General features: G+C 40.8%; 1 protein-coding gene across 1 annotated transcript in view; it reads left to right on the top strand.

Annotated features, from left to right (window-relative positions):
* The first annotated feature begins 8,091 nt into the window (after positions 1-8,091).
* Positions 8,092-24,316, top strand: part of rcor1 (REST corepressor 1) — a 202,789-nt gene continuing 186,564 nt past the window's right edge. Inside the window, exon 1 of the mRNA XM_048537059.2 lies at positions 8,092-8,161. Within this exon, the coding sequence (XP_048393016.1) occupies positions 8,107-8,161 (55 nt within the window). The 5' untranslated portion in view covers positions 8,092-8,106. The remainder of the gene's footprint in view (positions 8,162-24,316) is intronic.

Here is a 24,316-nt window from a genome sequence, read left to right on the forward strand (position 1 = left end):
AATGGCCCTATTCCAGCTCCTATGTTCTCTGAAGGACATTAATAAATCAGGTAGGAGTTTTTATAGCAACTCAGCCATATCACAAGTCAGATTTTATTTAATGAATTGAATTCAACCTGACCAGCTTCCATGATGAGATTTGAACTCGTGTCACCAAAACAGTAGCTTAAACCATCGGATTACTAGCCACTGCTCCCCCAGTTATGAGAAATCATAGAAATAAGGGAATTTTTAATATAACTTCTACTAGTATCAATAGGGTACATGATGGCCCAGTGGTGTTATGGCTAGACTATTAATGCAGAAACCCAGCTAATATTCTGGGTAGAGATAGTAGGAACTGCAGATGCTGGAGAATCTGAGATAACAAGGTGTAGAGCTGGATGAACACAGCAGGCCAAGAAACGTTAGAGGAACAGGAAGGCTGACTTTTCGGGACAAACAGCAAAAACAGATAGACGGAGCTAAGTGATCCCACAACCAACAGATCAGATCTAAGCTCTGCAGTTCTGACACATCAAGCCGTGAATGGTGGTGGACAATTAAACAACTCACTAGAGGAGGAGGCTCCACAAATATCCCCATCCTCAATGATGGAAGAGCCCAGCACATCAATGCAAAAGGTATGGCTGAAGCATTCCCAGCAATCTTCAGCCAGAAGTGCTGAGTGGATGGTCCATCTCGGCCTCTTCCACTCGTCCCTAGCATTATAGATATCAGTCTTCAACCAATTCAGTTCACTTCACGTGATATCAAGAAATGGTTGGAGACAATGGATACTACAAATGCTATGGGCCCTGACAATATTCTGGCAATAGTACTGAAGTCTTGTGCTCCAGAACCTGCTAGTCCCCTAGCCAAGCTGTTCCAGTACAGCTACAACACTGGCATCTACCGACAATGTGGAATATTTCCCAATGGGCGGCACGGTGGCTCAGTGGTTAGCACTACAGCCTCACAGCGCCAGGGACCCGGGTTCGATTCCAGCCTTGGGCAACTGTCTGTGCAGAGTTTGCACATTCTCCCTGTGTCTGCATGGGTTTTCTCCAGGTGCTCCGGTTTCCTCCCACAGTCCAAAGATGTGCAGGCTAGGTGGATCGGCCATGCTAAATTGCCCGTAGTGTTCAGCGGTGTGTGGGTTATAGTGGGTTGGGTCTGGGTGAGATGCTCCAAGAGGCGGTGTGGGCTTGTTGGGCCGAAGGTCCTGTTTCCACACTGTAGGGAATCTAATCGAAGTATATTCTGTACATAAAAAGCAGGACAAATCAAACCCAGACAATTACCGCCCCATCAGTCTCCGCTCGATCATCAGTAATGTGATGGATGGTGTCATGAACATTGCCATCAAACCGCACCTAATCAGCAATAACCTGCTCAGTGACGCCCAGTTGGGTTCCTTCAGGGCCACTCAGTTCTTGACCTCATAACAGCCTTGGCTCAAGCATTGGCAAAAGAGCTGAATTTGTGAGGTGAGATGAGTGTGATAGCCCTTGTCATCAAGGTTACATTTGACTGAGTGTGGCATCAAGAAGCCATGGCAGAACTGGAATCAATGGGTATCAGGGGGGTAAACTCTCCTGTGGTTGGAGTCATACCTGACACATAACAAGATGGTCGTGGTTGTTGGACATTAATCGTCTCAGCTCCAGGACATGTCTGCAGGAGTTCCTCAGGGTAGTGTCCTCGGCCCAAACATCTTCAGCTGTTTCATCAATGATCTTTCCTCTGTCACAAGGTGGGGATGTTCACCAATGATTGCAAAATGCTCAGCAACATTTGTGGCTCGTCAGATACTGAAGCAGTCCATGTCCAAATGCAGCAAGATCTGGACAATATCCAGACTTGGGCTGACAAGTGGCAAATGACATTTGTACCACAGAAATCCTAGGCTATGATTGTCACCAATAAGAGATGATCTCACTACTGCCTCTTGACATTCAATGGTGCTACCATCATTGAATCCCCCACTATCAACATTCTGGGGGTTATCATTGACCAGAAACTCAACTAGACTCATCATGTAAACACAGTGGTTACCAGAGCAGGTCAGAGGTTAGGAATACTGCAGCAAGTAACTCACTTCCTGGCTCCTCAAAGCCAGTCTACAAGGCACAGGTCAGGAGTGTGACTGAATATTTTCCACTTGCTTGAATGAGTGCAGCCCCAACAACACTCAAGAAACTTAACACCATCCAGGATAAAGGCGCCTGCTTGATTGCCACGACATCCATAAGTATCCACTCCCTCGACCACCGTTGCTCAGTAGCAGCTGTATGTACCATCTACAAGATGCACTGCAGAAATTCACTAAAGATCCTCAGACAGCACCTTCCAAACCCATGACCATTCCCATCTAGAAGGACAAGGGCAGCAAATACATGGGAACATCACCAACTTCAAGTTCCCCTCCAAACCACTCACCATCCTGAATTGAAAATATATCGCTGTTCCTTTGCTGTCGCTGGGTCAAAATCCTGGAATGCCCTCCCTAATGGCATTGTGGGTCAACCCACAACAGGTGGACTGCAACAGTTCAAGAAGGCAGCTCACCACGGCCTTCTCAAGGGTGGCTAGGGATGGACAAGAAATGCTGGTCAGCCAGAGAAGACCACATCCCACAAATGAATATTTTAAAAAAAAATCAATATGAAAGGTAAAGTTGCCCTAATCACAGGGTATTTCCTTAGAGAGAGAGAGATGACTGGTGATGACGTTAACCTGAAGACCACTACGTCTGAGATGAGGGGAGATTGAGTTGGCAGGATCTTCATAGTAACCTCTGCTAGTGCAGTACCAATGAAACACTTTTTGAAAGCCCAGACTATGGGATGGCAATGGGGCTTTGTTTATTTAGTTTCGTATTCTTTCTTTTGCTGCAGTATATATTCAAGAAAACTGTAGCTTGCTCCAAACTTTGGCTTTACTCAAAGAATGACAGAATTTGCAGACTGTTGTCTCCATGCAATCATTAATATTAAACTGCTGAGAGCAGTTTACTCTGCACAGCATTTTAAAAAGCAATTCATTTTAGATTAGAAAGGAGCAGATGAGAATCTTGTTTGTGCAATAAATAACATTTGTAAGTACAGCGTATCCTGATCATTTCTGGGATGCTAAAAGCATTACAAATTTTTAAAAAATACACTTTTAACAATACTTTAAATAATATAAATTCATATAGATTTCATATAAATATTCTTGGAGGTTCTACTAAGGCCCTGAAATAACACCAACTGGATTCCAAGTGCATGGCTTCAAAGCGATGGAACCCAGATTCACTGTCACAGGCAACAATTTCGGGAAAAGCTCAGCAGGCCTGGCAGCATCTGTGGAGAGAAATCAGGGGTGACATTTCGGGTCAAGTGACCCTTCTTCAGAACTGGCAGTCACTGGGGAATTTGATGCGGCTGTAAAAACAGGTTTTAACAAATACCTGGTGAAATAGAAGGAGCAACAGTGAAATTAAAGACAGTGGGCAAGAAAAAAGATTGGGAAGGAAGTCCTATTGGAGAGAGGAGCGGAACATCTTCAAGGTGTTATTCTTCGGAGGAAAGCGGCAGTGAGTTAAATATGAAATAAAAATCAAAAGTGTTGCGGATGCTCTAAATCAGAAACATAAGCAGAAAATGCTGCAAAAGCTGAGCTGGTCTGGCAGCATCTGTGAAGAGAAATCAGAGTTAACATTTTGGTTTGAATGATATATTACATTACTCAGATATACTGTGTTCTGGATTTGGAATTCCTGTTTGGTTTTGAGTGGAGTTTTAAGTCTATCCCATACAGATCAGTCTGACAAGAGATAAGACTTTCCTGTTCCTGTGGAATGTGGGAAAAGACTGGCGGATGAGGAGTATCAGCTTTACTAGTCTCCAGAGGCTGTTGTTGACTTTGTCAGTGAATGTTCACCAGTGAGGTGGATTGACCTGTGAAAATAGAATTTCTGTAAAAAAAAAACAGATTATTTGTCCTTCCACTGAAGACCAAGGGTTAGAGGATAGGGGGACAGGGTCTGTGGGGATCAAGAGTGCTCAACAAACTCTGCACCGAGCAATCCTGCACCAGACCACAGAGAGGCACCAAAACATCTAAGAATGAGTGCAGGTGGTCATTCAAAATGTATCCACTGTGCCACGAGCATCTGTTTAATGCACTCTCATGGATAATGCAAATTCAGGTGCGGGGGAGGGGCAGTGTTTGGGAACTGGAGAGAGCCTGTGGTTATGATTCCAATTTAACTGCATATCCAAAATCACAGTGCATATACTTTCCACTCCAATAAGAAAGGTCTTTACTTAGCACAATGCCTGTCACCACATTTCAGCTGCAAAAGTGTGACTGTGTTTTCACATTTTAGTTGACTATTAATAGTCAAAGCCATCAGCAAAGAAAATCAAAAACTAGCTTTTCCAACATATTACTTACAGAATGGCAGTGGCAAGGCGTCTGAATTCTCTCACTTTTAACATAGATTTTCAGTTGAGGAAGGAGGTTTATATCTGTGGGCTAGTAGGAGAATCTGGATCAAAATTAATACATAGCAACCATCATTCTATTACTTCACTTTATGAGAGCCGCGCTTCAAAATAAGGAAAGGAGTAGCATGCAATTCACTTGCATTGCATTTTTTGAACAAACACAATCTGACAAATGCTAACAAAATGCTGTGAATTCAACATGAAGCATAAAAAAACTTTCATAGCTGTCAAAGTGGAATGCAGGATCAGCACTAAGCATTCTTTAGAATAAGGCACGATCATTTTCAAGCTATTGCCAGCATCAAAAACAACAGTGTATAGACAGAACAGCATGGTTTTACAGCTAATGGGTCATATTAAAATTGGATACAACAGCCAAGCGAAAAATGCAGTGGACAACCAGGGACTAAGAAATGAAAGAACAAGCGGTAAATGGGGTTAGATTAATTATGACATCTGGGCAGCATGGACATTTGGGCCAGAGGGCTTGTTTCCATGTTGTAAACCTCATGACTCTATAAGCTGCATGAATTCCCAATTATCAACCAGATTAGATTTCAATACATAAACGCAAAAAGTCGGGCTGATATGTTCACAAGTACCTTGTTGGATGATCCTATTATGCCAACATAAATGCTTCCACCATTATAGATGTCAGCCTCATCAAATTTGATCCACTCCACAAAATAGTGAGGAGCGGTAGAATGCACAGGACGCTATAGGTCACGTGATATCCTGACTACAGTGTACCAGAGTATCTGAACTATCAGCACAGCTACGTCACCCACATTCAAAAGTCGATCTGGAAAATTACCTAGATATGTTTGGACTTCAAGAAAATGAAAAAAATGTAATCTGGTCCACGACTGCACCATGTACCATTCCCAATTATCAGTAAGATAAACCTTTGTTAGTGCCACTAAGTGACAACAATTTGCTCATCTGTTAGGTTTTAACCAAACCACTCTACCTCAATTTTCATTGTAGATTGACTTCAGGCATAACAGACATAAGAGCAGCTGTCCCAGAGCACCAAGGAACTCTTGCAAAAATTAAAGGGTTTGCTGATAAAGCCCTCTGCTGGCTGTAATTATGTGTATTGTGCAGTAAGATGGTTGTAGTTTGCAAATTCCAGGCCTCACAGCTTCAGGATGGGGGTCCAGCACTTCTACAGGTCAGTGTCCTCAGCTATAGCTGTTTCATCAATATCCTTTCCTCCATCATAACATCTGAAATGGGGCTATCGACTAATGATTTTGTGGTGCTCAGCTCTCTGACAGTGAAGCACCGTGTGTTAACAACAGTATCACTACCATTGAATCTCTGTCCTCAACATATTGGTGGGTTATCGTTGGTTAGATACCAAATGGGAGCAAGCACATCCACAACAAGACTACCAGAGCAGAACAGAAGTTGGGTACATTTTACCTCCTGCTTCCTCAAAGCACTGTTTTCAAGGTTAAGATTAAGAATTTGATAGTATTCTTACCTCTTGACTGAATTAGTACAACTACAGAAACCACATCCAGAATAGGACAGCCTACCTTTAGTTGGATCTGTCACCATTCTGAATACCTGTATTTTCAGTGCCAACACACTGTGGGATCTGTTTGCATGATCCACAGAATGCACTGCAGCTACTCACCACAGGGACTTTGACAACATCTTTCACACTCGTGACATCTACCACCACAGAAATAAGAGTAGAAGATTGTTGAAGAATGATCAAGAATGATCTTAAGGTGATCCTCTGGGGTTTGATATATAGTCACCATTCTTTCATCATTCTTGAGTCTGTATCCTGAAATCCCTGAGCTGACATGAATACAGGCGAACCATCACAACAAATACAGACTTAGGATTTAACAAATATGTAGATGAGCCTCTGAGGTAAATGTAGCCATTATCTCCGTGGTCATGTGCTAGTATTCTGCTAGGAGGTCGGACCCTATACAGCACAGTACAGATTGCTCAGCAGCCTTACCTTCATGTACAGTCTGTTAATACACATTGTTTGAAGTAATCCAGAAGTGTGTCCTGAGCTTTTGAGAAAATCTGAAGAAAGCATATTAAACCAAGAACTTCAGTTATTAAGGAAACGTCATACAATCACTTTCTCAGAATAAGTAACATTGAATTAAACTCACTTTTGTTCATGCGTTTCCAACACAAGGACAAGATTTTTTAAGTGTTCATGCGCATGGTGTCATCTTCACTCCAGCAGTCTTAGAACCACCATACAGAATTGTGTCAGAATGAAAGCTTTTTCACCCATATAGAATCAGTTGTTCATTAATTATTTCTGGATAATGAAGCTGCAGTGTAAGCGCAGTGGACTGAACTCTGTTAGGTTAGCTAATTAGCTGCAGTAGGGTAACTGCTATTGATTTCTGTAATTCAGGACTAAGGAAGGAAAATATCAACCGTTGTAGTTATTCTTGATCATTATCCAGTGGTGCCAATGCTGAATTCTGTTCTTCAATATGTATTAGGTGAATAACCCATTGACATTCATTATTTAGACTCACATGGCCATTTCAGAGACAAATACCCGGACAGATTAGTTAATGGTTGGTAAACAACTGTTAAGTCAGGCATTATTGAATGACCTTGTGTCTAGTCCTACTTACATAGTTGTTTCGTACAACAGAGACAACTGTTTATTGTTTTAAATCTTCCATAGAGGAATAGGTAGCCCTATAATTACTATAAACATACAGTGCTTATGTTCAATTCTTGATTTACTGGTTAATTTAATTTAAATCACAAACAGATATTTAATCTGGGGTCTGCTGTCAAGAAAAATCATGTAAGTTTGGGTGAAAGAACCAATGTATCAAATCCCTCAGCTCATTAAGATTTGTTTAAATATTGAACAGGCAGAGTCACACTGAAAAGGGTGCTAAAGCTAAGAGAGACACTAAAGCTGTCTCTCATTTCCTATCCAAAAAAACTGCATAGCTTTGAAGTTATTGTCACTTTTTTGCTTCGGAACAAAACCTGAGCCTGACTTCAGTAATTATTGTGGCAGAGTATGGATCATGACATATGCATTGACATACTAGTTCACTGTCAAAATGTCTAATCTCTTGTCAGTTTTTCCTGATTCATTCCTGAGACGCATTGGGTTTATTATTTCTACACCCAGATTTTTTATGGCGCTATATAATGATGGTTGGACTTAGTATGGTGCAATATCCCCCTGCTAATCTATTCATGTACAATTGTCATATATCCTACAATATTTGACTATATTCCTGGAAAGATTAGGCCAATAAAAATGTTGCTACAATCTGCGTTTTGTGCAATTTACCCTGAGTGAGCAAAAGCCAGAAAGGACTGGAATATTTTTGACAGGTCCTCATGATAAGGTACAGGCAATGCTAACAGCTGAAGTACTTCTGACTCCTATTCCTTAATTGTGTTTAAATAATCAGAAGGACGATATTAATGCCTTTGACTGCAAGAATCATGAGATAAACAGAAAAGATGATTCTGATAACATTGTGTACCTTTGGTGTGAATGTTACAAAATCTCACTGTCTTTTTCTTTGGAGAAGTGAAGTTTTTGAAGTGCTCAAAATGAAGTTTTTAAATTTGTGAAGAAGCTTGACAAAGTTGTTCCAGGAAAATGAATCACTGGCTAAAGATTCAAACACCAAAGGCTGCTGTTAAAAATGAAAAAGGTAGGACTAAGAAAGATGTGTCTGTTCCAGTTACCTTATATTGTGCGTGTTGTTTATTAATGGAGCTTGTACTGGTACAAGCTGGTTGTTAGATCTTTGCAATATTTATCTTCAGATATTTGTCAGCATACTTCTACATAATGGGAATGAAAAACAAGCATTGCCTGAGATTCAGGAATGGGCTCACATCAAGAATCATAAAGGCAAACGACAATTCATTGCAAACAGTATCTTTTTATGGATGAGCTTTAATGCAGATCACAAACCTACTTCAACAGACAAACCTTTGTACTACTTGTTAAAAATACAAAATCAGTGGGATGCATTCTGATAACATGCGATTGTGGATGATCATGAATTGGCAGGCTCTTATAGTTCTCTTAAAACTCATTTCCACTGAAGTCATCAAAATATTCTCTTGTATTTTTAAAAAAATATTTTCTTGGCAGCTGGCAGTTGATATCCTACTACCTATAAATCTCTACAGTCCTCTGAAACCCTTTTGTCAGCTACAAGTCAGAATGAAAAGTTGCAATCAGCATAGCTAACCAAACAGCACTGGCTGTGTAATGGGTAAAATTGAACGTTGGTAACAATATGTATGTATTAGAACATTGATGAAAATCTGGGGTTGGAATAACATTTCCTTACTGGCAGGGTTGGAAGTGAGGGGGTGCTTGTTAAATCCAGTGAACTGCTTGTCATCTATTTGTCTGCCCCTGCCTCACTGCAATTTTTTTTTCCTTTGTTCTTTCACAGGACAAGGGTGTCACTGGCTAAGCCACTATTTCTTGTCATCTCTAATTGCCCAGAGGGCAGTTAAGAGTCAACCACTTTGCTGTGGGTCTGGAGTCACATGTTGGCCAGACCAGGTAACGATGGCAGTTTCCTTCCCTAAAGAACATTGGTGAATTGGATAGGTTTTTAAAACAATCGACAATGGGTTCATGGTCATTATTAGGCTCCTTTTTAAAAAAATTGAATTCAAATTCCACCATCTACCATGGCAGGATTCAAACCCAGGTCCAAAATATTATCTGGGCCTCTGGATTAACAGACCAGTGATAATACCACTAGGCCATTACCTCTTACATTTTAAGAACAGTAGGAGATTCCTCCACCAGGGGGCAAATTGAGCCCCTTAAGTGGGCAATTAATGCCTTACCCTGACCCAACTAGGATTAATCTGGGAGCAGGAGAAGCCCACTCCATGCAACTGGCCTGGGAGGTTCTCCTGCCAGGGCTGGTGGGGGGCCCGACAGGAGTTCCCCTTACTTGGCCCCTGGGTCCATCAAAAGGACCTCAAGCTAATTACCACAACTGTCCTACCACATCTTCACAAAACCAGCCTCAACTTCCCTTGTCATCTCAGGAACAATGTCCAGATCCACTGCAGCGACACTCCAAATCACCATGATCCAATATGTTTTAACACACCTTGAGGGCAGTTGGGACCTGGACCTGGACCTGGACCGGGACCTCTAGCCCAGAGGTAGGCTTACCACTACTGCACTACAAAACCATCACCTTAGACTGCTCAACCTTGCTACTACCAGCCTCTTACTATATAGGTATATCCCTCCCTTTGGTTCTGGTGATTGAAGTTGATATCCAGAGAAAAGCTGAACAAAGTTAGATTTTGAGATAACAAAGTGTGGAGCTGGATGAACACAGCAGGCCAAGCAGCATCTCAGGAGCACAAAAGCTGACCTTTCGGGCCTAGACCCTTCACCCTCTCTGATGAAGGGTCTAGGCCCGAAAGGTCAGCTTTTGTGCTCCTGAGATGCTGCTTGGCCTGCTGTGTTCATCCAGCTCCACACTTTGCTATCTTGGATTCTCCAGCATCTGCAGTTCCCATTATCTCTGATACAAAGTTAGATTTTGAACCTGGCTCACCAAGCCAGCACCTCGACTGTATGTTTTCAATTGCTGCAGTTCACTGAGTGCAGCTTATGGTATTCCAAAATCAGCTCCATTAAATAACAACCAATAAATGACACATTTTAATTTTCTGAAATCCTACCAGGAATGACAATGACAAATGCAATGAGAAAGATTTTCCATGATTCCCTATCATCAGAAATACACCTACAAATAGCAAACATCTGCAGAAACATTGTAAAAAGTGAGAAGTACATTAGCTTTAAGACAGCCATATCAGATAATATTGATTGACTCTCCTTGTTTAACCACACTGATGTTACTTAATTATGAAGTTTCTGGAAATACATAAGAATTGATTACCAAATGATAAGAGGGCTACTGAGGAATAATATGAAATGTCTATTGTGTTGCTGTTCTTTCTCAGCTGCCTGGCAACTAATTTACTGTTCCCCAGTTACTTGCTTTGAATGATTCCTTCATTAACTCTCATTATGCCCTTAAAGAGAATTATTATATTACATCTGAGGTTTTGTCATTACCAGCTGCAACCTTACCACACAATCATATAATTACAGATAAGGAAAAAAAGACACAGGCCTATGGTTCTAATCAATCCATTGATTATCTTAAAGTTCGTCAATTCCCCAATCTGTGATAGAAAAACAGCTCTCTGTTTCATGATGCAGAAGGCTTCTAGCATGACTATCACATCATGACTAGAGTGCATTGATTGAGAAAGCTAAGGGAGTGATAAAGCCTAAATGTTAAGAGATTTACAAATCACTTGAAGAACATGGCCAAGGTAAAAATGTTTGGGATCAAAAACAGAAGTTGCTGGCAAAGCTCAGCAGGTCTGGCAGCATCTGTGAAGAAAAAAATCAGAGTTTACCTTTTGGGTCCAGTGGCCCTTGCTCAGAACAATTCTCCAATTAATGACAGGGATTGTAAATATGCCTGACTAGTCTATGTAACCTGCACTTTATCCTACTATGCAATAAACTATTCTGTGAGTATTGCTGAAAAAAGATATATTTTTATCTTGCCCTCAATAACAATTTACAAGACAATACCAATCCAAAGTGTAAACTAAATTTATGTCTTAGGGCAGGAAAGTGCAGTTTCGTCGTCAAATAGACTCTGATTACCAGAGATGTTGCCATGGAGAAAGTTGCAGTTTTTAAAAAATCACTCATTGGCATCACTAGCTAGCAGGCTTTTATTTCCTGTCCCTAGATGCCCTTGAGAAGGTGGTGGGAGCTGTTTTCTTGAATTGCTGCAGTCCATGTGCTATAGGTGTACCTGTATTACCAGGATTTTGGCCCAGTGATAGTAAGGGAATGGCAATCTATTTCCAACTCAGGATGGAGGGGAATTTGCAGGTGGTAATGTTTCCATGTATCTGCTGCCTTTGTCTTTCTAGATGGAAGTGGCTATGGATTTTGTAGGTGTTGTCTAATGATCTTTGGTGAATTTCTGCAGTGCATCTTGTAGATAGTATACACTGCTGCTACTGAGCATAAGTAGTGGATGGAGTAGATTTTTATGGTGCCAATTAAGTGGACGGTGTGTCCTGGATGGTGTCAAGCTTCTTGACTGTTAACTGTCAGGTTTTGTTTAGATATTAGACCAGGTAAATTGACTTTTATTAGTTAGAAGTAAATGAACAGGTGAATGCTGTCACCTATTTTGTTGATTTGAAACAGGCACAGTGCATGTACATGTGCTTTCTGTCTGCAGATACAGGGTCCTGGGTGTTAAAAAATGCAGCTTTCAATACTCAGATGTGCACTACAATGTGAGTTTAACTGACAATCCTAAATTGCATGTCAGCATTATTCTTCACATCCCCAGAAATATCCAGCAAACATTGTCCAATTGCAGAATTATATTTAACTTTGGTGACTGTGTGGTGAATTTTACAAGTGTAGGCTGGTTTGTTATGATTAGTGCGTGTTGTGAACAGCCGTTGTGCCTGTCTTTGGGGCATATGGCCAACATATCTGGCACCATATTGGCACTGAAATTCTTATAATACACTATTCGTTTGTGTGGCAGGTAGAACATCATTTTAACTTAGTGTTGCATCCTGCCAGTGGCACACATCACTCATGCACAGTAGCATCATGAAATATCTTCACCTATTGCTGAAACTTTTGATAAACTTCACCCATTGAAGGGAATGTGAGGTAGAGTGGGTACTTTTCAGGACCAAGAGAGCCACCCCGGGACCTCTCGTGAGTTTGCATGTTATATATCAAGAAATGATCAGATTAGGATAGTTATTATTCTGCAGGATGCTTTTGAAGAATCCTATTCCAGTAACAAACTTGCACGTTGAACAAATGGCTTGAGCTCTATTTCTGAGGTTTCTGGTAAGACCAGTCCTTTAGTGTGTGGAGCTGTAGGAATCCCAACATATATCTTGACTGTAGAACGTACGTTTCTGATACATAGCAGCAGAGAACCTCATGATTGATTTTTTTAAACTAAACATTGTAGAAAAGGATTTTATTTGAATGCTCCATTTCCAATACGAATTTGAGCATAGAATGGTGTGCATTAAGACATGTAAGGAAATTCTTACATGTAGCTCTGAATTCTATCATCTACATACTGGAAGTATTCAAGGAGTTAGGAGATTAAATGTAAATCTGGCAAAAACTTTTCTCATGGAATTAACAAGTTTATAACATGGGCATGACGGGTGAGGTCCCATGCCAACACATTCTCTTTTGGCATTTGTGGTATTGCAAAAACTGAACTCAATTCCATGAATTGTGTTCACAAGTTCAATGAATACCGATTCAGACTCTAGTGGCTGGCCTATATCATCATGATGGAGTGCTGCAGTGCAAATATCCATAGCTTCCTTGGGTAAGTACATTGGTGACTTAGCCAGCCATGTCTAATGAACACATACACCTTTCTATGCTAAGGATATATTAGTCCTATGTGGTCTTTGCAAATGTGAAGGAATCCTTCATTATTTAAGTGGAAAACTTGCTCAAAGCTAGTTGTAGCAATCACCCAGCCCTGTGGTCACTTCATGTTGTGCAAAACTGATTATAGAAAACATAGGGTGTAAACAAATTACCTTTGTGTGTGTGGGGAAGCCCACACATATGTGGAAACAATGAACCATGAGGACAGACCCTATTGTACGTATTATTTGGTAACTAAATGCTCTAACACTTCTTCAACTTTTTTTGAGTAAGGCTATCCAGTCATGCCGAGCAGTAGCTTCAATGGATGCAAATTCTGATTAGTCATTAAGAGTGGTGTATATTTTGCTGATTGTAGTCATGCCTGTTAAGGAAGACTATTTCAGGCCTCCTTTGTTACACATCCTAATATGTCTGTCTACGTTGGTCTCAAAACATTGAAATGAGAGCAGCACTATGGCCCCACTGCACCAGGGACACTGGTTTGATTCCAACTGTGGTTGACTGATTGTGCAAACGCCTCATATTCTCCCTGAATCTGCGTGGGTTTCCTCTGGGTGCTCTAGTTTCTTCCCACAGTCCAAAGATGTGCAGGTTATGTGGAATGGTCATGCTGAATTGTCCCATATTGTCCAGGTTTGTGCAGGCTGGGTGGATTAGCCATGGTAACTGTGGGGCTATGGGGATAGGATGGGATGCTCTTCAGAGGGTCGGTGCACACTTGATGGGCTGAATGGCCTCAATCTGCATTGTCAGGATTCAATGATTGTACGTTGTCTGACTTGGATTCACTATCTTCAGTTAATACTGGGTTGTGTCAGCTTAGACGCGAGTAGAGGAGTTTGAACTCAGCAAATACCTTTTCCTGTTTGATGTAGCAAGAACAAAGTCCTCAGTTTCAGGTAGTACCTGGTCTGAGAGATTGAGTGTGTGTTAGTGGATTGTTAATTGTGTTGCCAAACCGTTTCTGCTTGGGTAGTCGATGCACTGGTTTTAAATTTCCAAAACACCTTTTATTTGGGTGCATGTCCCATTAGATTGGAAGATCATGAATGTAACACCTCTAATGACAAAGGGAGGGGGGCAGAAAACAGGAAACTCCTGGCCAGTTAGTTTAACGTTCATCATATTCAAAATGCTAGAAGCTATTCTGAAAGGTGTTAGAGCAGGGCACTTGTTAAGTTCAGGTAATCACACAGAGACAACATGATTTTGTGAAAAGGGAATATTTTTGATTAGCCTAATTTTGATCAGTTCTTTGCGGAGCCAACATATGATATGGGTCAAAGGGAACCCAGTGGATATACTGCACTTAGATTTCCTAAAGACATTTGAAATGGTTCCACAATCAACGGTTATTGTGGAAAATAAAAGTTTACTGTGTGGTGAGTAACATACTGGCATGGAAAGATGATCAGCTTGCTAACAGAAAGTAGAGTATAGGAATAAATTGGTCTTTTCAGGTTGGCAGGATATAATGAATGATGTGCTGAAGGCATTAGTGCTGATATCTCAGATGCTTACAATTTATATAAAACAGCTTAGATGAAGAGACAGCCAGTACAATTACTAAATTTATTGAAGACACAAAAATAGGTAGTTGTGAACAGGACACAAGGAAACTAATAAAAAGATATGGATGAATTAAATGATTGGGCACTGCTTTAGCAAATAAGGAATAACATGAGAAAGTGTGAAATTGTTCAAAAGTGTGAGATTGCAGAGGTCTGAAATGCAGAGAGGTTTGATTGCCCTCATTGCAAAAGGTCAGTGTGCAGATACAGCAAGTAATTAAAAAAGCTAATAAAGTGCTATCATTTCTCATGAGGGGAATTAAGCACAAATTCCACCATCTGCCTGGCAGGATTCAGACCTGGGTCCCCAGAATATTATCTGGGCCTCTGGATTAACAGTTTAGCAATAATACCACTATGCCATTGCCTCCCCACTATAACTGAGTAGGGCCAGTACGGGTAGCAGTATTGTTCCCAGGACTCGTCTGTCATGGAAGAAGTACTGTTCAGTCATTCACTTGTCGGACTACACCACATACATCGCAAAAGAAAATGTATTTTGCAACACACACTGTCAATCCAAACTCATTTGAGTATATGTGACAATAAAATTAATTCTTATTCTAACCTTTCCTGATTCTAACAAGCCTCTCCTCAACCTCCATGGGACTTGTAACTCCATTACTTCCTTTACCCTAACTCTGCTTAAAACCAGCAAACTAACTGTGGTGATTGTAATGGGGTCAGGCAGATGGACCTCAAAGAATGTGAGCTCCCTGACTGGGGCTGTTAATCTGGTCCAATCAGGGGTCCCTGGCTGACAGATATAAAGAGGAGAGTCAGAGATTCCGTTCACTCAGAGAGCTGGCTATGAGAAGGGATCAGTGTCAAGGACTCTCCACGTGTAAATAGAGGATGACTTGATGATACCAGCCTCTATGAAGTTATTTAACACTGTTTCCTTTTTACTTTGTTTGGACTTACATTTTGTTATGCTTTTTGCAGTTCGAACTATACACGTTAAGGACATTTTCAATTTTGCTAAAATTGGGAGAAGTGGGGTAAACCATCTAGCAGTCTATAAAGGAAGCCCAAGCACCACAAATATATATGATTGTATCAGAATAAAATAAAAATATTGTGGATGCTGGAAATCAGAAACAAACACAGAATTCTGGAGAAATTCAGCAGGTCTGACAACATCAATGGAGGGAGAAACTGAGTTAACATTTCAACAATGGTATGACCCTTCTTTTGATCCAAAATGCTAATTCTGTTTCTCTCCACTCAAATCCTACCAGAACTGCTGAGTTTCTCCAGCATAGAACATAGAACAGTACAGCACAGGAACAGGCCACTCAGCCCACCAAAGCTGTGATGACCATGATGTCATTCTAAACTAATCCCATCTACCTGCACATGGACTGTACCCTTCTTTTCTCTGCCTATTTACGTGTCTGTCTAAATGCCCCTTAAATGTTGATATCATATCTGCTTCTTCCACCTCCCTGGCAGCATGTTCCAAGTACCTAACATGCTCTGTGCCTTGCATATTTCCCTTAAACTTTCTCGCCCTCTGACCTTAAACCCATGCCTCCTAATATTTGACATTTCTACCCTGGAGAAAAATCTCAGGCTACCCCCCTATCCATGCCTTTCATAATTTTACATACTTCGATCAAGTCACACCTCAGCTTCCGACACACTAAGAAAACAATCCAAGTCTGTCCATTCTTTCCTCGTAACTAATACACTCCAGCCCAAGCAATATCCTGGTAAACCTCTTTTGCACTCTCTCCAAAGCCTCCACATCCTTCCTACAGTGTGGCAACTAGAACTGCAAACAATAATCCAAATGTGGCCTCTCTAAAGTTTTGTACAGTTGCAACATGACCTGCTAAGGCCTCTATTTATACTAAATGTCCCAACCAGTGAAGACAAGCAAACCGCTTGCCTTCTTTAACACTTTATCTATCTGTGTTGCAATTTTCAGGGAGCTATAGATTTGCACCCCAAGAAACCTCTGAACATCAATGCTCCTAAAGGCTCTGCCATTTCCTGTATACTTTCCTCTTTATATTTGACCTCCCAAAATGCACGGTCTGTGTCTGTTTATATCTATATTAGAGTTTATAGGATTGGGAATTATTGATATGCGTACTTGATAAATGTCCGGTTGCCACACTTCTCTGGTGACCTGGTGATAGCATGCTTAGCAAAAGATGATGCTGCAGGTATTGGATATCTAAAATAAAAGTAAAACCCATAGAGATAGGAAACCAGGATGCAAAATATTGGGCACATAATTAAGCCCATCACTATCAGCTGGCGAACTGACAAGACCCCATGTCTTCTCTTTTCGCGAAAACATACTGCATTTTGTCTCAGTTACCAGGCCTGTGTGCTGGGCCTTCCTACATGGTCAACGCTCATGGGAGCAGATATTCTGCAAGCTGCAGCCTCTTCTGTACTAAGCAGTACCATCTCTGATTGCTATGGGACCCAGGCACAGATGAGCGGTGGCAGAAAGTGTGCATCATGGAGGAAAGGGATACCAGCATAGGCAGTGAGGTCAGCAGTCTGCCCGTTTTTCTTAAAGATAAGTCACTAAATCAGAAATGTGTACATTTGATTGAGGGAATCTCCCTTGCGACCCAGCATTCCCCACCGCCCAAGAAATCTGCAAGCAAGCATGTCAGAATTTAGATCAAGTTATCTGTCAAACAAAATCACTGGAAGAAACACAGATTCACAACGTTTTAGGATTATTTGTGGGATCTAGACATATGCAGGTCTGTTGCTGCATTTCCAAATTAGAGCATTAATTACACTTCAAAACTATATCTTTATCACTAAATTGCATTGTAAGTCATGAAAGGCACTATATAAAAGTTTATTTCTACATTTTTCTCAAATCAATATGAAAAGAGGAAGGAAACCTTTTAGCATTAGGTGTGCAGATGGGAGGAAAACCATGACAGCACCTTATAACACAGACGGACAGAGACAACTTTGAGTGTTTAGAATGAGAGTGAGACCTGGTAAGGAGTCAACAGTGATGAAGGATCAGATGGGCTATCAAATAATATTCACTGCAAACTTATGTAATGTTATAGTAGGCTTTTTAAAATATATCTGGCATATGCCATGGACATAATGAACATCCCTTTCATCCAGACCCATTGCCACTTTTGACTCTTAGGCAACCATTTCACAACTAAAAATATGGCTAGGCATAATCCAACTTTTCTGTCAATGTGCCAGTACATGACAGTGCACAGGGTCAACAAGAATCAGAATCAGTAAGTATGGTACTTCTGTAAAATGTGGGATAGTATGTGCACTCAACCGCATCTCTTGCATTTCCCACACTTACGCCATCACAAGTCCTCCCCCCAACAAAAACAAAGACAGAATCCCCCTTGTCCTCCCATATCACCCCAGGAACCTCTGCAGCCAATGTATCATTCTCTGCCATTTCTGACTCCGCAACCAAAGAGATATTTCCCTCCCCACCCCTGTATGCCTTCTGTAAGGACTGGTCCCTCCACAACTCCCTATTCCGCTCCACACTCCCCATTAACCCATCACCCCCAGCACTTTTCCCTGCAACCACAGGAAGTACTACACCAGCCCCTATACATCCTCCCTCATCTCATTTAAGGCCCAAAACAAACCTTCCATATCAGACAGGGGTTCACCTGCACAGCTGTCAGCTTGGTCTACTATGTCCACTGCTCCCAATGTGGCCTCCTCTATATCATTTAGACCAAGCGTATACTCAGAGACGATTTTGTAGATCATCTGCGCTCTGTTCAAGACAAATGACAGCCCCTTCCGGTCACCAACCATTTTAACTCCCCCTCCCACTCCCTGGGTGACATGTCCATCCTGGACCTTGTCCAATATCACAACGACACCACCCACAAACTGTCACAGCAGCACATCATATTCCACCTAGGGAGCCTACAGCCCAATGGCCTAAATATGGAATTCACCAGTTTTAAAATCTCCCCACACCCAGCTTCATCCTATGTCCAACCCTCTCGCTCACCCCCGCCTCCTCGACCTGACACAACCTGTCCATCTTCTCTCCCACCTATCTGCCCCACCCCCCTCACTAACCAATCCCTGCCACTCCCTACCTGCACTCACCTATCTCCATCCCTCCTACCTTCCCCAAACCCACCCCCCCCCCACCTATTTCCCAGCTCCCTTCTCCCTCTCTATTTCTGAAGAGGGGTCCCGAACCGAAAGGTCAACTTTCCTGCTCCTCTGATGCTGCCTGGCCTACTGTGTTCGCCCAGCTCCACACTGTGTTGTCAGAGACTTGGATTGTTACTTTTCACCTCCAGTGCAGTGGAATGTGCAAAGGTTTTAAATTAGGGATGGGCCAAAAACTCTGTTCCTTTGGAGTTTTGCCAACAGCATTGCTTTGCAGAATAATATGATAGCTCTGCAGCTTTGTCGTAGAATAATTGACATTCAGTGTCAATCACAGTGCTATTGCAGCCAATTCCTTTTAGGAAGTAGAATTTTAACACCAAACCCTCTTTTCTTAATGGAGCTTTAGCACTTATTTATTTCTGATTTTTAAAAAATTATTAATATATGTAATATGAATAAATTGCTTCCTACCTATGAGTACTTTAACTTTTCAATGATGGTTTAATCAATTGTATACTAAACTCAGAATGAACTCAAAGTTAAGATTAAAATTGTCAATATAAGCATAAGGTTAATGCCATCTGTTTGGCACTGTTCACTTTTTTCCTTCCTCATCTTGTACATATATTTCTGGACATAACACTGCTGTATAATTCCAAGGTTGGTGTTGGAAATATCCAATGTACAGTTCATACATTTTAAAATATAACATTTACTTTCACGAATGTAATTTTTAAATTGGGAAATAAAGTAGTAATGTAAAATAAATGCACATCTGGTTGGAAACTGATAAACAATCCTAAAGTAAAGGGAAATCAAACAAGCCTAGGTTTAATTAACCTATGTTTACCTTACAGGGTCAGAGTTGATAGTAAAATAAGGTGAACAAAGAATAATCCCACCTCCAAGCTTGAAATGGAGCCAGAAGGTTTGGATAAAGGTCCATAAGTTCCATTAGCAATATACATTTTTCATGTGGTTCATAGAATTAAAGAGTAACATGGAGGATAGAATTAATTTATATTTTTGTTTGAGGATATCCCAACACATACCACATTGTCATGGAAACAGGTTGCAAATGTGATTTAAGTTATCTGCGTGTGTTTGCTGGCAGAAATAAGCCGTTCAGTTTCAGATCTGACAAAGGTAGTTACAACTTTGCTTTGGTGTAGACTGCAACTCACAGGATTGAGAGAGGCAACAGGAGATGTTAATCAGTGAGACTGGCACTTCAAGCAGACAAAATCCTTACTTCAGCATTCACCACATGAAATGCTAGTAGGGCTTTAATCTTGGTTTGGATTTTATGCGGGAAAAGCAGTTGAATTATGTAGTTGATTGCTGGGTGTTTGTATTTCTTCTTTCAAATGTTAAACGGTCCCTAGCAGGATCATAACACTAGATACAAACTCTTTTACTCTGTAACTTGTGTCATAGCTGCCATGTTGGGGAAAATACTGAGGAGTTTCAACATTTTTCTCCGATTCTTTTCCTCCTTTTACTATAAAGGATAAGAATCAAGCTCCTGATTATTGCCTTCTAATGATGTGATCAGATTCAGGCTGTTGCCATGTGGTGATGTATTAACACGAGCATGTTTATCTATGTTGGAGATTGCATGGAATTGCATAAGGCTATTCAGGTCATACCTCAGTGCAACTTTGACCCACACCAATACGATCGAGGATTTGAATCCCAGAAGTGAGTTGAGAGTAACTGTCCTTGACATCAAGGCAGTTTTTGGCTGAAAGTGACATCAAGGTGACCTGGCCAAACCAACGCTGATGAAAATAGAAAAGGTAAACTTTCCACTGGGAAGACATCCCAGCATAAGCTGCAGTTGGTCAGTTTACGCTTGCAGATAGCAAGGCGTGGAGTACATTTAGACTTGGGTGTGTAGTATTTAGACCGTGCAAGTGCTAGAAAACGATCATGAAAGATACTGCAGTAGGTAGATGAAGTAGGGGGAGACATCTATATAAATATTAGCACAGATTAGTTGATCTGAAAGACCCATTTCTTTTTCTACTTTGTGGTTCTATGTGAATTCACATACCAGCCAAGCTTGGCCATACATCACTGTTCCTTCAGTGAATGCTGTTCTTGCCAAAGCAAACATACCACGTTCAAGGAAAGGGCAGAGTATACCTCATTCAAAATGGCAGTAAATAGGATCAAAGGGTAAAAGTAGTAAAAGAAAATCAAAACTAATGATTCTTTGCTTGAATGTGCATGTTACTCAGAACAAATTGAATGAATTAATGGCAAAAAGATGGATCAATAGGTATGATCTTGTTGCCATTATGGGGACATGGTTACAAGGAGGTCAAAGCTGGGATCTAAATATTCAGAAATATGTGACTTTTCAAAAGGACATGCAGGAAGGAAAGGTGGTGGTGTTGTGTTGATACAATGGGATGGAATAAATATGATTGCAAGAAATGATCTTGGATCAGATGATGTAGAAATCATATGGGTGGAGGCACAAAACAAAAACAGGAAGAAGACACTGGTAGGTGTTATCTAGAGGACTCCTAACAAGAGCGATATAGTGAGATATAGAATAAATCAAAAAATAATAAGGGCAAATAAAACGGCAGTACATTAATCATGGATGATTTCAATATTCAAGCAGACTGGGATAGTCAGATTGGCAGAGGTAGCAACCAGAAAGTATTCATACAGCATATTTAGTAAAGTTTCTAAAAACAAATCTTGTGGATCCAAACGGGGTTTGAGCTATTTTGACTTGGTGATGTGTAATCAGGCAGCTTAATAAATGACATCAGAGTAAAAAATCCCCTGGAAAACAGTGACTATAAGATGATAGAATTTAGCTTTCACCTTGAAAGGCTGGAAGGTGGGCCAGAACTAATTGTGTTAACAAAACAAAATTTCTGGACAAGCTTAGCAAGTTTGGCAGCATCTGTGAAGGAAAAACAGAGTTAACGTTTCGGGTTCGGTTTTTATCCTTCACAGATGCAGCCAGACCTGCCGAGCTTTTCCAGCAACTTCTGTTTTTGTTCCTGATTTGCAGCATCTGTAGTTCTTACTAACTGTGTTAAACTCAGCTACAGCACATTCTACTAGTTACAGCTTGGCATTCTGAAAATGCACCCCTTATCTAATATTTGGTCATTTACTCATTAGATTACCTACAGTGTGGAAACAGGCCCTTTGGCCCAACAAGTCCACACTGCCCCTTGAAGAGTCCCATCCAGACCCATCCCCCTATACCCCACACACCCGTGAACGCTACGGGCAATTTAGCATGGTCAATCCACCTAGCCTGCACATCTTTGGACTGTGGGAGGAAACCAGAGCACCCGGAGGAAACCCACGCAGACATGGGGAGAACGTGCAAACTCCACACAGACAGTCACCTGAGGCTGGAATCGAACCCGGGTCCCTGGCGCTGTGATGCTGCAGTGCTAACCACTGAGCCACCGTGCCACCTCAATGCTAACCTACTACCTCCAACACCATGGGCTCTTACCTTACTAATTTGCCCAATGAATGGCTGAGGAAAGTGAAGGTACTGTAGCCGAGTTTACGGGTCACACAAAAGTAATTGAGAAGGCAAGGTGAGGACAACAGAATCTGCAGAAGGATACAGGCCAGTTAAATGAGTGGGAAAAAACTTGGCAGATTGAATATAATGTAGGGAAATGTAAGGTTATTTGCTTCAATAGGAAGAATAGAGGGGGCTAATTTTAATTAAATGGAGACAAACTGAAGAAGCTGCATCAGAGAGAGATTTGTGCATCCTTGTGCGTAAATCACAAAAGGCTAGCATACGAGTTCAGAAGGTAATAGGGAAGGTAAATGAAATATTTGCCTTTATTTCAAAGGGAGTGGAGTATAAAGACAGGGAGGTCTTGCTAAAACTATATGGGACACTAGTTACACCATATCTGGAATACTGTGAATAGTTTTCATCGCTTTATCTCAGGAAAGTTATATTGACATAGGAGGCAAAAGTTCACTAGGTTGATCACATGTATAGAGGGGCTGCCTTTGTGAGGAGAGGTTGGGTGGGTTGAGGCTGTACTCATTGAAGTTTAGGGGAATGCGAAAGACCTTACTGGACTACAGGATACACTCTCAGAATGAGGGTTGTCCAATTAGAATATAGATGAGAAGGAATTTTATTCTATCATAGGGTAGGGAATATGTGGATTTTTTTTAACCACAGAGCTGTTGAAGCTGTGTCATTAAGTATTTTCAAGTGTGAGAGAGAGAGAGAGAGAGAGAGGCAGCAAACTGAAGTTCAGGATTATCTAATTGAGTGATGGTGCAATCTTGAGTACAGTTTACTGCAGCTTCTACATATTTTGCTTTTATGTTCTAAGAACTCACCTTGTTCACTAATGTTCTTTCGGGAAGGAATCTGTCATTCCCATAAATATTGATAGTATTGCTAACACTGAACGAAAGCACGAAGCGGTATCAACAGATTGTGTGAAAGGATAAAACTGTGACAAGTGGATTTCAATGTAGGCAAATATAGGTCAGATATTCTGGGCCTAAGAACAGATTGTTTTCTATGGCGAAAAGACACTGAAGGTCGAAAGCCCCTGGCAATCCATGTATGTTAGATCATTAAATGTAAAGAATAGGTCTAGTAAAATAACCAAAAAGGCCATTAGAGTCTTGGTCTTTCTAAGAACCAGGATAGCAGGAGATCAAAGTTTTGCTACAGCTTTATAAAGGCCTGGTTCGACCACATTAGGAACTGTAAACAGTTGTAGGAACACATTTTTGTAAGGTTATATTGATCTTGCAAGGGCAGCAGGTTTGATTTATCTGAGTGATGTGGATTCCAAAAGTTAAATTAAAACAAAGGATTACACAAACTGAGGTAAATTTCCCTGAAAGTTAGAAGAATAAGGAGAAACTTGATCAAAGTTTTCAAGTTATTAATAGGAACTAAAGGTAGACAAAGAAAAATGATTTCCACTCTTGATAAGTCTTGAATCAGGGAGCATAGTTTTCTAATTCGAGCTATGGTTGAAGGTCGATTTGGAGGTTTTGTGACACTGACTAATAAATTGACCTCTAGGCCAAAGTTCTAGGTTCATGTATCAGTCCAGAAATTTATGGCTACAGAATGTATAACATGACCAACATATAAATCCTTCCAGTATGCCTATTGTTATGACATGGGGATAGCAAGCCAAATCAAACCAGCATCAATGCAACACAGTGAAATTAAGACATTCAATGGTCCTCAAAACCGCATTATTGTTCCTAAACAGACTTTGTAAATATCAGATCTTGGACAGATCTTGTTTATAACAAACAAAAAATAGCAATTTTCCTGGGAATATCTAATTATTTCTTACAGACTGAGATTATTTTCTCAGAAAATGCAACAACTCGATAGCTTGATAGAAAATTAGACAGAGCAAAACACAGCAGTCAGTCATCAAGCTTCTCAAAATCATTCTGTTTCCTGCAAAAAAAACTCATGCGGGACTGAATCTCTCTCTTTCTCTTTTTAATGAACATTCTTTGTGGTTGGCTGCTTAGCACCAGTCCTCCCTTGATTGATCAAGTCAACATCCAACCAGTTACCATCCCTAAGCATAGCAACAAATCAATGCTGAATCATCTTCATTGTTCTTAGATCAGCAATTAAGATTGCT

Source organism: Stegostoma tigrinum, chromosome 10, assembly GCF_030684315.1.
Source record: "Stegostoma tigrinum isolate sSteTig4 chromosome 10, sSteTig4.hap1, whole genome shotgun sequence".
Taxonomy (NCBI): domain Eukaryota; kingdom Metazoa; phylum Chordata; class Chondrichthyes; order Orectolobiformes; family Stegostomatidae; genus Stegostoma; species Stegostoma tigrinum.